Source organism: Cygnus olor, chromosome 1 (genome assembly GCF_009769625.2).
Source record: "Cygnus olor isolate bCygOlo1 chromosome 1, bCygOlo1.pri.v2, whole genome shotgun sequence".
Lineage (NCBI taxonomy): Eukaryota > Metazoa > Chordata > Aves > Anseriformes > Anatidae > Cygnus > Cygnus olor.
In genome coordinates this window covers 143060525-143076893 of record NC_049169.1, presented here as the reverse complement: position 1 = coordinate 143076893, position 16369 = coordinate 143060525, and the positions used below count along the sequence as shown (strand labels likewise).

General features: G+C 36.9%; 1 protein-coding gene across 2 annotated transcripts in view; it reads left to right on the top strand.

Annotated features, from left to right (window-relative positions):
* The window catches only part of TGFBRAP1 (transforming growth factor beta receptor associated protein 1), a 34395-nt gene extending 18385 nt beyond the window's left edge, over positions 1 to 16010 (top strand). For both annotated transcript variants that reach the window (XM_040536592.1, XM_040536582.1), the window contains exons 6-12: positions 4251 to 4592; positions 5904 to 5961; positions 7263 to 7406; positions 8468 to 8611; positions 10467 to 10626; positions 12132 to 12565; positions 13434 to 16010. In XM_040536592.1, coding sequence (XP_040392526.1) covers positions 4251 to 4592; positions 5904 to 5961; positions 7263 to 7406; positions 8468 to 8611; positions 10467 to 10626; positions 12132 to 12565; positions 13434 to 13622 — 1471 coding nt within the window. In that variant the 3' untranslated portion in view covers positions 13623 to 16010. The remainder of the gene's footprint in view (positions 1 to 4250; positions 4593 to 5903; positions 5962 to 7262; positions 7407 to 8467; positions 8612 to 10466; positions 10627 to 12131; positions 12566 to 13433) is intronic.
* The last annotated feature ends 359 nt before the right edge of the window (positions 16011 to 16369 follow it).

The following is a 16369-nucleotide window of genomic DNA, read 5'->3' as shown; positions in this document are numbered from 1 at the left end:
GTTCATATAATATCTGGTTATGCATTGACTGAACACTCAGACAGTCTTGTTCATTTAAGGCTTATTGACGTTTGAAGGAAAAATGGGAAAGATAATGGCAATCCACGCAAACACTTCCTCCAATCTCTGTGTTGCTCTGGAGGTATTTCAGGCTAGCGTTAGTCAGAAATAACTCGTGTTAAAATGCCAAAGGGCAACTTGACGTCTGTCTGAGGAAAAGATAGATTTAGCAGTGTCATCAGTAGCTCCAACAAACTGGTGTGATGTGGGTCTGCTTCTGGCCAAATTTCAAGTGAGATCATCTCATTCCTCAGAAAGTATCTGAGTTATAGATTAGCTGGGGAAATAGTTGCAGTGGACTACAGGTGTTTTTTCTTGCACCAATAAGCCTTGGTTAACCTTGTCAAGATAGTTACTTTACGCTTACTGTCATAGTTCTTAGATACCGAAACCTCTAGGAGGAATGTTTTCCTGCTGAGTTCCTTTAGGTTATGCTGATACTTCAAAATACTGGAGAACGTTGACAAGAAGGAAGAGGAAATGCTAGCTACATTGAAACTGAAATAGCTCAACAAAGGGAAGAGATTTTATTTTTTAGCTGAATTTATCAACCTTAAATTGAGCATGCTGTTAACGATAAAACTTTTTTTTGGTCTGACAGATTCAGTTGTTATTAGCACCATACAATCCATTATAACTTACAAATCATGCTATTTCGTGTTGCTGTCATCAGGGGTTTGCATGCAGTTAGACCAAACAGCATGCTTAGCAGGCTGTTTATTGAATTCTAGTTATTTTGCTGAGATGTTGGTATAGATGCCAGTGAATAGTGAAACTATTTCTCTGTGGTATTTGCTTATGTCCTTTCCCTGGTTAGGTGTTGCTTACATCTGACAGTTTAACAAATCTGACAGATTGATTAAACTAACAAATCAAAGTATAAACTCTTCTTTTTGTAATATTGTCTCACATGGGAGGAGACATAGATGGACTTCTAGCTAAGTTCTTTCCTACACTAGGAAGGTTTAAAAAAAAGAATAAAAAATAAAAAAAAGCTGGTAACTATACTCGGATACATAAGAAGTAGGACTTACTGTGAGGTTTGCATCTTAAGTAAGCTTTCATTACAGCTAGTGAGATCTGGGTAAAACAGCCAAATTACGTAGGCTACATTGACATCTCTGACACCTGTAAATTTAGGAGTCTTGATTTGGACCTGAATTTTCCCACGTCTTGTAAATTCTGCCTACTGTGCAGTTTGTAAACATAAAGCCAGAAAAGACTTAATGCAGAATTACTCAGAGGGAAGTTGCCTTTTAAGACAGATCAAACTGTCAGTGCTAAGAGCTTGTCTTCTACATTTTAGTAAGTGGCTAGCTATATTTTGCTAAACCTTAGAAGCTGAAAATTCAAATATTCTAAGGGAAGGTGCTATTTGTAACTCTCTTCTTAAACCATTTCCTTCAAAAACAGTGGAAAAAGACCAAGCCAAAAATTGCAGCTCCCAGGAGCCATGAGCCTTGAGGTGAATGTTACTCATTCATGCAGATGGGGCCATTGTTTAGTATTTGCTGTGTCTCTGAAGAAGTCTGTTCTGAATGATGCTTAGCTTTTGAGGAGGTTGCCTGATTGCCAGTTACCATTGCTGTGGGGAGAACAAAATTGTACAATCTGAGCTCAAATCAGACCTGCTGAGAGAACCACTGGTGATTCACAGTCCAAGGCATGGCCTAACCACGTTGGAAGCTGATTTTGGTTCTTCTCCTGACGTTCAGATGGCCATTAAGGCCAGAATCCATGAAGTTCAGAGGTGAAGTAACTGACTACTTCCTCATTTAGGAAAAGTTAGATGGTAAGATGAAAGGGTGCAGAACCTCAGCAACTGTGGAAGTTGGAAAATGTTCTAAAACTTGTTAAATGTGGCATGTTAAATACAGCACTTTTAACTTCTCCGTGGCCATAGTCTCCACCTAAACTTAGGCCATATCCAAGTACGTGAAAGCATGTCCAACAAGGAAACTGTCGTCTGTCTGTACTTTAATTTCCATGGATTTAACAAGACTTCTTCCTTCTGCACAAATTTGGACTGGACTGTTGATGTTATTCAAGTTATGGATTAGCTTTGTGTTCTAACATAAATCAGTGAAGAATCTTGTAGAAAAAAAGACCCCGTCTGTCTTGTTTATTTAAAATAGGATTATTCCTGTCTTAATTTTGTGGAGTAGTTGAACTAACCAGAGCTGCAACTACATTAATGTAAGCCCAAATGCTCTTTGAACTGTCAGATCATGCCACTGACAGAACTTGCTATTTCTTGGTTGTTCTGCCTCTTTAAAAATAAATAAATATCATCAACCTGTGAGTTCCACGTAATGTGGATCTAAAACTTTCAAAACCAAATACAAAGTCTGAAATGAGGAATTAAAAGGAAACCTCAACTGCAGGAATCTGCAAAGTAGACATGAACACTGCTGCTTATTAGTGGTTGGCCTTTCTAGTGTAGAGCTGGGGTTTTTTTGGCAGTAGGAGCTCTGTGTATGAATTGGAAAAACTTTCTTTTCAAACCTCTTTTCACAGGAAGGTTTGTCATATTCAGATTTTTTTCTCTTGCGGACTTCTGCTTTCTATGTTGCTGTTTCCATGCGTTGCGGGCACTAGGTTCTGGACAGGGTACTTACTGCTTTTAAATTTTTTGCTGTTGTTGCCGTCTCCTAGAATTTCATTCTTACAGTACAGATTTAGTAGCCAAAGGATACTCTTAAATAATTACTTAGAACTTTAAAAAAAAAAAAAAAATGTTGCCATGGAGATGCTTCTTACCAGTTCATATTTCCTGGATGGTTTTGGAATAATTTCTCTGGTAAGAAGTGAACAACTTGAGGCATACTGTATTGCTTTCCTTGCTTCAGAACAGTAAAGGAGGGATTAACCCACCTGGTAGGATCACAGGTTGAGGTTGGAAATAGCCTCTGAAGGTCCCTACTCAAGCAGGGCCAGCTAGAGCAGGTTGCCCAGATCTTTCACACTTGATTGCCTGCAGAAGGTAAAAATCTTCCTGCTTCATCTGCTTTCATAGTCATGACTTGTTTGCTTTTGGGATACTTTCCAGTCAAGTTTGTGAAGGGAAAAGTCTTTCTGAGGTTGCTGATCACTGGTGGATCAAAACTATTTCAGTTTTATTTGCAACAAAATAGTAACTAAACAGGATTTATTTTGAAGACCTTCAGAAGTTCCTTTTGAGGTTTTTTTCAGCAACAGTATCTTCTGCAGTTCAGGACTATTCATCTTTAAAGATGAATTCTGAGTAATGAATTTGACAGGGAACTGAATCATAACCCCTGGTTTCTTGCTGTTCTTCTATAGCAAGGCCTAGGAGGAAGAATCATTCTAGCTGTGAAAATCAGGAAGGTATTTGCCACATGTGAACAAAATTCTGGTTTTATTCTTCTGTCACAACATTCATTCTACCAATGCTTGAGTAGTTTCTTCAATGGGTTAGAAAGAAAAATGTTTCGGGTAACATCTCTGTGTTAAAGCCTGCTCCTAGATAGGGTATAGATACCCTACACATGTGAAGGGAAAAGCCTCTTGCTGGTATTTGACACTGATGTAAGCCTGCAGAATAGACTTCCTCTTACTGGTTAGAGGGATGCATAGTTAGTACCCACGGTTCGTTTTCAGAGCCTCCTAAAGAAGTAAGCTGAAGGAGGAATCTGGCGCATTTCAGAGGTGGGGAAAACATTTTCATCATCCAAACATGTTCTGAAAACTTCAGTTCTCTATGGGAGATGCCTGTCTTCTGCAGAATTACACTTGCACAGTCTTCATGGTTTGCATGAAAGGGTTCACCATCTCCATCTTTTTTGCCTCAATCAACACGCTAACTACCATAATGTATTGATGAAATCTATGATACTGCTAGGAAGAGCACTGGGCCTATTCAGATGACTTTTGTGTGTGCCACCAAATAGCTGTAGGATGTCAAAAGCAAAAGCTTAGCCAGTCTCTGAGTTCTTTTACACCTCTAGAGTATCAAGAATAACAAATTTGGGTAGAAATGTCAAAAAAAAAAAATCCAAATTTATTCTAAAGGTATTTTCTCCAGTGTAGAAGGCAGTAGCTTTCAGAAACTGATGACCTGTTAGTGTCCTAACTCTAAGCACACGTTCCCAGAATGTTTTTTTTTTTTTTGTGCCTATGTATACTTTTTCTTTCTTTTTGCTTCATCTAGTTTGACACTGTAATTGCAGAAGCGGCCAGCTTGATGTCCGGGAGCTGATCTCTCTCTACCCCTTCCTGTTGCCTACTTCCTCTTCATTTATACGGTCTCATCCCCCTCTGCATGAGTATGCTGACCTCAACCAGCTGACCCAAGGGGACCAGGAGAAGATGACAAAATGCAAACGATTCCTCATGAGTTACTTGAATGAAGTCCGCAGCACTGAGGTTGCAAATGGCTATAAGGAAGACATCGACACAGCTTTACTCAAGTTATACGCAGAGGCGAATCACGAAAGCCTGCTAGATCTGCTAGTTTCGGAGAACTTTTGTCTTTTAACAGATAGCGCAGCCTGGCTGGAAAAGCACAAAAAGTGAGTGGATTTTTTGAGTAAGGTACCTTTGAGATCAGGAGGGAACGTGTTTGTCTTAAACGCTGTTGAATTTTAGAGCAATGTGTTCAAATCTTTGCAGTTTCTCCAGCTTCAGGTCCAAAAGACAATTTGGCCTTACTTGTGAGCATTTACAAATTTCAGGGGAAAGGTATTAATTGGTAGTCTGAAGTGAAGAAAATTCATTCTGTCCTATGCTGGTACATAGTTTTCTCCCTGAAACTTTGTGTTCAGCACAAAAATAATTTTGGTAAGGATTTGTTTGGGGGGTGGGAGGGCAAGCAATTTATTTGATCTCATGATGATGTGGGAAATTAATAGAGGCAGTAGTAATACTCTTGATGTTTTGGACAGAAGGAGAAGATGCCTCAAAACATTGAGAAACTATCTACTAACTAGTGGCTTTTAAATTATACTCCTTTATTCAGGGAAGGAAGGCTTGCTTTTGAATTTTGAACTCCTACTGATCCACTAAAAGGACACTGCTGAAGTTGGCTGCAAGTGACTTCAATTTAGAAATGCCAGTGGGTGGAGAATTGGGTGTTAGTCATTAAACAGGAAACACCAGATAGTAAATGTGTAAATTATTCCAGTCGTAGGTAGTGTCTCTGTCTTGGATTTCATTTCTTTAAAACATGTAGTACATTAGTAGCAACTACAGTGGTGACAAGGAGTCTTTAATTGTGAGTAGACTTAAAGTGGTTTCATTTCTTTTAGGTATTTTGTTGAATCCTCTTGGTATGCATGCTTTGCATGGCAAGCTTTTGCAAATGTGAAGTGTGGAGCATCATTTTGTGGGAACAGCCATTATAGAACTTCAGCTTCATTTGTATTACAGTACACTAAAACACCTCTGTGTGGGTGTACTGTACAAAGCTCTTCCTTGCCTGACTTGATTTTGTGTTGCACTAAAGAAAATGTTTCTGATAGTGAAACAGAGTTTTAAATAAAAGCATCATACAAATTTGATTTTAAAGACATGATTAGCTATTGGATGAATACTTCTTATTTGGAGTTGTTAGGTGTGTATGTGAAATTCAAAGAACAGCAAGGGAATCATCTCTAATTTGACAAGTAGTTTGTCACTGTTCAAGTTGGAGCTAGTAACTAGAAACTATCATTAGAGAGAAACAGACACGTTCCTAGGACAGAACTTCTCTCCTTTGAATGTAGACATGGCTATGTCATACAAGTCTCGCTGTAAGAAACTGTTACATTCCTTGTTAATCAAATGATAAAGATGATAGTAGGGAAGATCTAACAATTTTAATACTGTTTTCTCTTTTTATACAGGTATTTTGCCCTTGGTCTCCTGTATCACTACAATGGTCAAGATGCTGCAGCACTTCAGGTCAGAATAAAGCTTTTAGTGTCATCTGTAAACCATTCCAAAATCCTATGTCTGAGATAAAAATCTGAGGTGCTGACTTCACGTTTTGGATAGTGACGTGTATATATGAGAAACATATGCTAAGACTTCCTTGAGTGAATTAATATGTTAGATCTGAAAGACTCATTTATTGAAGATGACAGTGCTTTGCATGCTTGTATCCTGTTCTTAATCAAAACTGTTCATACCATAATGTTTATACTCTTTAAAAATGTACAGAAGCACTAAAATCATTGATACCACTTTAAATGGTGTTTGAGGGACTTTAGGATATATCCTGTGCTGATCAGTCTGTATGCACAGAGCAAAGCAGTAATGTAATCTCATGACAGACACTGATGGCAACTGGGAATTTGTTCACTGCTCACTGCCAGGTTAGGACGTAATTTACAATATTTCTGAGTTTCAGCTGATTTAGTAATTCCTTTAGGGACCCCCTTCTGATGTCATTAAGACCAGTGGTGGCTTACAGACTGCAGACTAAACAGTTTTGTTATTAGCGTCTGAAAAACTTCATCTAGAAAGATGTGCTTGATCAATAAATAATGTGTATCTCAGGGCATATCTAGTATCTAAGCAGTTTGCTGTGTGGCTTTTAGAGTATGTTTATTGCAGTTAATGTCAAATGTATTCAAGTCAATTAGATGTAAATAGTAATTTCCTGGGCAGAAAGATAGTAAGGAAACAAACCAGGAAGCTCCATTGTTGCATACAAGATATATTTTTGGTTGTTTCAAGGAGCAAAGTTTATTGCTAAAACTGGTCTGCTAGATGTGGCAATTTTTACACAAATTAAAATTGGAACTAAAAGCAAATCCTCTCACACAGTGATTAAAGTTCTTCAGTCAAAATAAAAGAAGAACATGTCTTTTTTTTCCAAACTGTTTGAAACATTTGCTTTTATTTTGCATGCTCAGAAAACGTGAAAAGTAGACTATACCAGAGAAAAGTATTCTTATCAGAAACTTTCTTTGTGGTTGGTGTACCTCCACCTCAGTTCTTCTGCTAGTCATTCTCAGATAGTGAGAATTCACATGTTATGGGGTTGGAACTAGTTGAATATGGCAGGTACAAGAAAAGACTGGTGGAGAGGAGGTATGAATTTAGCAGCCAGTGTGGTCCCTTAAAACTGATGTTCCTGGAAGCCCTTTCTAATTGTTACAAGTACCAACGGCTGCTACTAAGTGTTGTAGTAGCTTGCATATATCTTGAGTTAGAAGACAGTACGTGTTTTAAGCACTTGAATCTTTTTTTTTTTGCAGTTATGGGTGCAGATAGTTGACGGAGACATTGAAGATTCTACACGTTCAGATCTCTATGAATATATAGTAGACTTCCTTACATTCTGCTCAGACCAAGATCTAGTGTGGAAATACTCTGAATGGGTTTTACAAAAAAATGAAGAGGTTTGTAATTGGTGTACTTTTTCCAGATCATCATATATATAATGCTGCAGCAATGTTTGGGTGTTGAATAATGTTTGTATCAATGCTGATTGGACCATTTTTGCTGAATATTTAGTAACTAGTAAATAGTAACTGATAGAAACCTAAAAGTTTTCTTCTCAATTCTTCTAAGTCCCACTGGTAGCAATCCCTATGCTAGTGATATTTGCCTCTTCTTTTTCTGAAAACAAAGCTTAGGTCAGTCTGAACAATGAAAGATATAATCTTTTTTCACATTTCTAAGATAATTTTTAGACCTTCAAAAAAAAAACTTCATCTAAGATGTTAGCTGCTGTTGCTTTTTCATATATAAAAGGATTTCAGTGAAGGGTATTACCTGTTTACATTATAGGAATTATAAAATAACTAGCCTTCATTCAAGACAATATCTCATTGCTAAACAAATTAACTTACTCCACGAAAATTAAAAATAGAGTTTTGAAACATCTGTTGGTGTACTGTGGTGTGAAGTGGGATGTTTTATGCTGTGTTAGTCTGTGCTGTTGGAACTGATTGCTACCTAATCTATATTAATTAAAAGCTCAGTTATTGCATGTAATGGCCAGATTTCTCAACTCTGGTTTTGGTCATTTTAGAAGTTTCTTAAAGGTGATGATATGCAGAGGGAGAAGGCTGTAAACATCCTGGTCTCCAACTTATGCTTTATTGCTACAAAGGACTGAAGTATCTTGTTCTGTTGTTATCCAGATCTGTTCAATACTTCTTGTAGGTGGAATAGATTATGCCTAATGAAAGGTACACATATAGAACAATATAGAATAATACATTGTATTGGCAATGTATAGAACACCAAATGAGGTAAGGGAGATAGGAGCAGGTAAGATCACTTTAAGCACAAAGTAGTGTAATCTTAATGGTGTGAGTGAGTTTTTACATTGTCTGAATTTTTACATTTTCTGAATAATGTACTAACTGATCTGATAGCACTATTAAGTAGATAGTGAAATGGTAAAAAAAAAATGGTTGTCAGTAAGTTCCTAAATACAATTATCTCTTTCTAGGTTGGCGTTCAGATTTTTACTAAAAGGCCTTTGGAAGAACAGGAGAAAAACATCAATCCAGATGATATCATCAGTTGCCTTAACAAATACCCTAAAGCACGTGTTAAATATCTAGAACATCTTGTATTAGAAAGAAAAATAGAGGTGAGTCCTACAAAAATAGTCTATACTCTGAATCCTATGCGTATGATGAGCAACTCTGAAAATAGCCAAAGTCTAGAAGAAATAAGCATAATTTGAAGGCTTTTTATGTCACTCTTTCTCTTCTGAGTATTGTAAGGTTAAACTAGAAGATGAGGAGCTGAGAAGTGCCTTCTGTTTATAACTTTTCAACTCTCATGATGGCAAGACAGTTGCTTACCTCCTGTCAGTTTTTCTACATCTGATTCTCGCTTGCTTTTCTGTGTCACTGGTGAGGCTCAATCCACAAACAGTGATTTAAGATATTTAAATCAAAATTTCTCTGAGATGCTTGCATATTCACTATGGCATTCATTCAGACTGAACTATACATCCTCAAATAAGGAGTTGTTGACACACAGAACTTTGAGCCACCTACAAAGTGCATGGGAGAAGGTGAAACATAAGAGTGTACTCAGTCTATCAGAATTGACTGTATATTGATCACTGGAAGCCATATTTTTTTAAGTGTCATTTATTGCTTTCAAACATTCAAACTTATTCAAACTTACTGTGGTGTAGTTTCCCCATTAGTGAATGTCACTGATTTATAGTTTTTTCTCTTTTTTAAAAAAATAAAGTGCAACTCCAGTAAGATCATAGAAAATTGGTTGAGCAACTGCTAATCCTATTGCACAGTGGCAGTAATATATTAAAATTGATAATTCAGTATGTTAAAAGTAGGTATGTTTTATTCTCTCCTTCTGAAAAGATCTGAAGCAGAAATAAAATTAAAACATGCATCTTTCACTCTGTAGAATTGCAAGCATCTCTATGTTGAATGTCCAAAAGTTGTGTTCACTACTTGTAGTGACTGCATTATTCTATCATTGGTGGGATTTTTAAGTATAATACAGAAGCAGAAAAACTTTATAATACTTGGATATGAGACATTTTAAGCATAGGAAAAGTTACTTTAGCCTGCAAAAAATGAATAAAGAAATAGCAAAGAAACTCAGTAAATCTGAACAGTTCATGAATCTACATTCTTAAAATGTACATACTAGGTCAATGGTTTCCCTCTGTTGCTCTTTCAGATATCCCACATGTATGACACTTAACGATTAATGTACTATTTCTAATGTTATGAATGTTTTCAAATAAACTTTTAAATCGTTTTATTACTACCTGCTAGTAAAGGCTGGGTTATAAAATTAATTGCTCTCTGGAAGGTACTAGATTATTATGACTGCTTTAGTGAGAACGTTTCAAACAGTAGTCAAATCATCAGCTTGTTTTGACGAATATGAGGTAATGAATAATGCAAAAAGCATTGTGCTGTCAGAGTGCTTGTCTGCCTCTGGTGGTGGCTTTCTCAGATTTTATTGCAGAAATAGAAAAGGTCAAAGAACTTACCTGAATATGGTGAAAACTGTATTAAGCCAAAATTACTTTGAACTAGGGATACAGGAGGAGAAGAGTGAACATCCTTATACTCAAAGGAGAGAGATCTGTTTTACCGTATTGACTTTCATAGATGAGATTTTGAAAGGAAATAATTTTTGCACAAGAAAAGCTATTTATTAATCCTGTTTACTTTAGGTGAAAAGGGGTTTAGGAACAAGATGTCATATCTATATTTCAGAAATCTGTCTTGTTGATGTAGAGAACCCAGTATTGTACATACAGCGTATCCTGTCTGGTAAAGCTGGTCTAAATAAGTTGTCTATCTGCATGAACAAAAGACTTCTGAATGATCTGAATTAAATGAATGAACTTAAACATTTCTGTGTAATTATGTAAATGTTCATTGAAGGGTTCATTGAGGAGAAGGAGTTGTCTTTGTAAACTGAGCTAACATTGCTCTTTTCATTTGTAGAAAGAAAAGTATCATACTCACCTAGCTGCATTGTATTTGGAGGCAATACTTCAGCTAAAATCTGTGACCACGGATAATTGTACAGAAACAACTGAACTTCTGTCGAAACTACGCAGTCTTCTTCAAAAATCTGATCTTTATAGAGTTCACTTTATTTTGGGTAAGACACACTTCTCTGTAACTTTGCTTCCTGCTGGAGCTAACATACAGCATTTATAAAGTTCTCTTATGGATAAAAAAAAAAAATAAAGTATTTGAGGTTTCTAGATGGTAAGCCTATCAACCAAATACACTTATTTCAAACTCAAGGTAATTCAGCAAATACAACGGCTGTTACTGTTCCCTTTGATCTGAGTTCATCAATCAGAATGGTATGTTTGCCACTTCATCAAACACAGAGCATGTAACCAGATAGAAAACGTATCTTCATGCAGTATCTTAATTTATACTCGGTTTCTTTTTAATGATGTGCATGTAACATGTGGCAATCTTTTGCAAATGGAAAAGTTAAAAGTTTATTTGTTAAGCAGTCTGTTTCTCAATTAGTGTGAACTACAGAAAAGCTTTGAGGAGTCTGATTACTAGGGCTTTTGTTGTACATAACTGCCTCTTGCCCTGAAAACTGGTTTTCATGCTGTGCAGAAAAAGAGGATCCTTTTTAAGTGAAAAGGACAGTATATATCTTATTTGTAGTATAAGGCAAGCAACGGTTGAGCTAAAATACCTCAGGCCAGTGCTTCTTTGCCTACTTTTTAATGTACCTTCCAATGGATAAAAGGGAAATGGCTTCTTGTACTGAAAGATGTGAAATACTTTCTGAAAGTCAGTGGGAAAAATCTGCTGGCTGTTGAAATAGAAACAGATGAGTAATAACTAAAATAATGAAATAACATTTGCTGCCTCCTTGCCTTTCTAGTCAACAAAATATTATATAACAAGTAATGTACAGGTATAACATACTGATTGAAACTCTTACTCATCTTTATGTTTTTCAGAGTAAGAGTTACAGTTTGGATTATTCTCTTGAAATCAGTGTATTTCAGAAAATAGGTTTTCTTATTTCTTATCTTACATAAAGATGAGATCAGTGCGTGCTTGTGTGTTCCTTCTTTGAAAAACAAAACAGTTAAAACAGTTTTGGGGAAAAAAAAAAACCATTGTCTATCCATACCTTTTATCATGCCTGTTGCATATGAAGGTTAAACTGCCAGACTGGATTAAGGGTTTGTAGCCTTTCTCTTTAAGAAGAGGACTCTATTTGATCTTTAGTGTCTCTTACAGGCTTTAAAGTATCCGTATCTTTCTATAATATTTGACAGGCGCAGAGCTTAAAAATACTGCAGTTTCATCTTAGGGTTTATCGTACATGGTAGCAGTGTGGGCAGGACCATGCAAAACTCACATGGTAGAATTTTAAAAGATACTCCTGATACTGGTTTTTATCACCTGTTATGTAGGAATTTCTTCTTCCTTAGTTTGTGGTGTTCTTTTAAGTGCTGTGTGCATTCTTTTACTTATAAATATCTGTCCTCTATACAGCTGCCAGCACCTCTGCAAAATTCGTGGGAACTGAGCTTACTGTGGGCTTGTCTACATTGAATTTGGGAGAAGTAGTAGTGTTCTCTCCTCCACTGAGCAAACGTTGCCTTGTTTCTCATTTAACAGACAAAGTCCGTGGCACGGACCTTCATATGGAAAGTGCAATTTTATATGGAAAACTAGAAGAACATGAGAAGGCTTTGCATATCCTTGTCCATAAGTTAAAGGACTTCCATGCTGCTGAAGAATACTGTATATGGAACTCTGAGAACAGAGATCTGCAGTACAGACGGAGGCTTTTCCATATGCTGCTGTCGGTATATCTAAATCCAGGCGCTTCGGATTATGCGCTAGTCATGGCTGCTGTGGATCTGTTGAATAACCACGCTGCTGAGTTTGATGCAGCTCTGGTTTTGCAGCTGGTGCCTGACAGCTGGTCAGTGCAGCTCCTTTCCCCCTTCCTGGCCGGAGCGGTGAGGCAAAGCATTCATACAAAAAGAATGACTCAGGCTGCACTTGGGTTAGCACAAGCCGAAAACTTGATCTACAAATACGAGAAGGTAGGTTTTTGTTTGTTTGTAATGGAGGCACTTTGAAGCTTTATTATGTATTTGCAATGTATCTTAATTATAGTCAGACACTTGAAGAGTTAGGAGAAAGTTGAGATAGGGTCCTTGGCAATTTTAATTGGTGCATTTATTTTTTTTTTTGCTATGGCTGCTAGAGTCAATGTTATGCTTTCTCAGTAAAACAAGGGGAGGTGGAGCCTAGAAATAGGAGCAACTTTGAACTTGTGGACTGAATTAAAATGAATCTGAGGTTTCTAGACTAATGAAGCTCTTTCAGTTTTTTCTAACAACGGAGCATTTTTTTGCTAGGATTGAGCCCTGTGAGAAGTTGCAAGAAAGCTTGGCATTAACGCACAGCACTTGGCGTCAATTAAAGTTTGTCAATCTTTGCTTAGTGATAAATTCACTTATGAAGCATTCTTCTATTCCTAACTATAGAGCTGTGTTGCTTAAAGTTTCCAGTGGATTTTTAAATTTGTCTTGTTCTAATAAAAGTTTATCCAGCTTAATCTGTCTGCGACAAGAATTTGACAGTACTCGGTTTGCTGTCGAGTTGTCGTGTGTCCTTGTTTAGGAAGCTGTTGCAGGTTTTTAGCTATATTAAATGTGTGAGTGCCTTTCTTTGAAAAACAATTAAAAAAGATTAGGAAGAAGCATGAAAATAAACTAGTATGAATGTGGAAATTGAATTTCAAGTTAAATAGTTTTAAAAAGCTAAATCTTTTTTTTTTTTGCCACGTATGTCATTGACTGTGTTTGTAATGATATGTTGATGTTACCAATGATCTGTTTTGTTTTATTTTCCTGCATCTTAGTTTTCCTTCCTTGCTAGATTCATGTCTGGATTTTTTTTCCTTAGGTCAAACAAAAAGGAACCCCAATTCTCCTTTCGGACAAAAAAGTCTGTCAAGTGTGCCAAAATCCTTTCTGCGAGCCTGTATTTGTAAGATACCCAAATGGGGTTATGGTCCACACACACTGTGCTGCAAACAGACGTCTGAATTCAAACATGGCTCATCGCTCTTCCAGCTCCAGCAATCAGACTTGAAATATGTTCCAGATCCCACAAGTTCCCATGACTTACACCCCGTTGAAAGTGGGCTGGAAAAAAGAGCAAAGTGCAGCTACTTTAAGTATAAATCAAGATGAACAGATAGTCCTTGGGTTAATGGGAAGAATTCCATAAACATAAAATATGGCCACTTGCCTTCTAAATTTCTAATGAATGTTGATATAGGAAAAAAAATCACTACCACAGAGAGGTGTAAATATAGTCTATTCTGTACATAGTAGTAAACAGACAAAGAAAGCAAGCCTTTCCTTCACAGTAAGGATGAATGTTATGGAGACAAGGTAAACAGTTATTTTCAGAAATGTCACTTTGCACTGAATGTGGTGTTGATAAACGTGTAGAGGTGGAGATGGCATCTCTTGAAGTTGGAATTCTTGGAGCATTACATGACAAGACTGGGATAATGCAGCTGACTATCAGCACAAAAACATACTTTGGTTATGATGTTTGCTGCAGCATGTCCTCTTTTGGATTCTCTTCCCCAGGATCACGTTATGAACTTGTTCTTTGCTCTACGAGTCATTGGCTTTTGCACTTTTTAGTACTTTTATTTCCTTCCCCTCTCCTCTGCTGTATAGAATTTAAACTTGAGCACTGGTCTGTTAGGTTTCTACTCCTACAGTTACTGTAGTAAACTGAGTGGAAACTGATTGCCTTGGTCACGCAGCTGTGCTCGGAAGAAAAAAATGAAGTCAGATTGTCTGGTCAGACTGTAGTCACTTTTATATGGGGAAGATACTTTAATATTGATTTATTTATTAATATGCAAATATACTGTACATACAGTTGAATAAATTGATCTTATCATAGAGTTTCCTTGGAGGATAAGGATGTAGCTGATGCATAAGCATATAGGTTACATGCTAAATGTTTGCTATAACATAACTTAAGCAGATTGAAACTCCACAAGAATGGGTGTTAGTACCTGTGGATGACTTCGTGCAATCAGAATCATAGAAAGGTGGTATAATTGGGAGCAAATCTACAAAGATGCACTACAGGGGTACTGGATCTGTTGTATTCTACAAAACATTCTGTAAACTAAAGCTTTTCAGACAACAAAAAATATTTAACTGCCAGGATGAATTGTTTAACCATTTTAAAGCAAATTAAAAGAGGCAGCGTCCCAGGAAAAAAAGATTTGAAAATGATGACTTTAAATAAAAGTTAAGAATTTCAAAGTCAAAGCATTTCTTTCAATTTTTTAATGCTGTAATAAATAGTGAACAGCATGCAGCTGACAGTCAGTAGGGCTTCTTACTGTTTTAGTGTTCCAAATCAGAATTCAGACTTCCCGTAAAGTGGATCATCTGCATGATATCATCTAGTTGCGGTCTCAGCAGAAGTCTCAGAAGTGTTACAAGGCTGTTTCATAAGCCAGCCTTTCCGTAAACATTGTGTTGCATCCAGGAATGGGCAACCAGACTACATCCAGGATATCCATTTCTTTCTATTTGAAGCAAAAGTCCTTTGGATCTCTCTCTTTCCTGAATCAGAAATCAGAAAAGTATAGCCATTGTGTTGGGTTAAAAAAAGTTTTTTAGCTCTTTCTACTAAGGTATGTAAACATTTAGTGAAAAGCACCTTCAAAAAAAGACATTCTCTGTCACTTCTGACTTCTGTTATGAGTGATTCTCCTGTGTTTCATTGATACGAGCAGGTTCTGTATCTTGTATTCATGGTTTTCAGACATGTATACAAATAACAGTGATGAGAGACAAATTTGTAGTTCCCTGTCCTCATAATATTTGCTGATAGAGAGGCAGTGACCTTTCAAAGATCTGATAAACTTTCTGTGTATAGTAGCATGCAATTCATAAGAAATACTTTATTTTGCTGCAAGCATCCTCAGTGTGCTCTTTGTTCCTATCTAATAAGGAGGTATTAAAGCAAACATCACTCTCCATGGTTAAGACTAATTCTGGCTGCTAGATAGTGATGAACAAACTTAGTCTTTGTCAACTAGTGTTGCAATGGATTAGAGATCATATTATTCCAGACCACAAGAAAATTCTTAATTGTTATTGCATGAAAAGGTAAGGCTGAAAAATATAAACTATTTATATCAATGATTTTTCCATTTTTTTTACATTGGCTAAAACGTAGCAGTAACAAATGTCTATTTCTACATACAGAACAAATACAGAAATAGGAGTAACGCAAGGTAGCATATCTGCAATCGTTGATGACCAAAAAGTGATTGTTGAAGATGGGAGATCTATCCTTTGTAGCCCTCCAGGAATGGGGACTGGAAAAAGTATTAACATTTGTTTCATACATTGTTAGATTTTTTTTTTCCCAGGTGAGTTTTATACTGGAACTCACTTGGATGAACTAATATGAAAGTCCCACGGTAGCAAAAACGAAAAAGCAAAAAAAAAAAAAACAGCATGAGGCTGAGGTAGAGCAAGAGCTCAGCAGGGAGGTGGCAGGTGAAGGATGCTGCTGCAGTGCGCGTAGAGCACTTCAGCAACTGGGATAACCCACGGCCAGAGGAGATGGCACCCTTAGTCAGAGTGGTGTGTGGGATGCTGTATTTTATCACCAGGAAACTCATGAAAGGTGTCTGTACTTAAATCCTCTTAGGAGGACAACTACACCACCTCTTCTGTAAGAACTTCATACTGGAGAACCTGAGTTCGTTCCTCCATTTCTTAGCGCTGTCAGTTTGTTCATTCTAGTTTTGTATACCTGAAATGCTGGGACAGCGTTGCTGCTTCGGT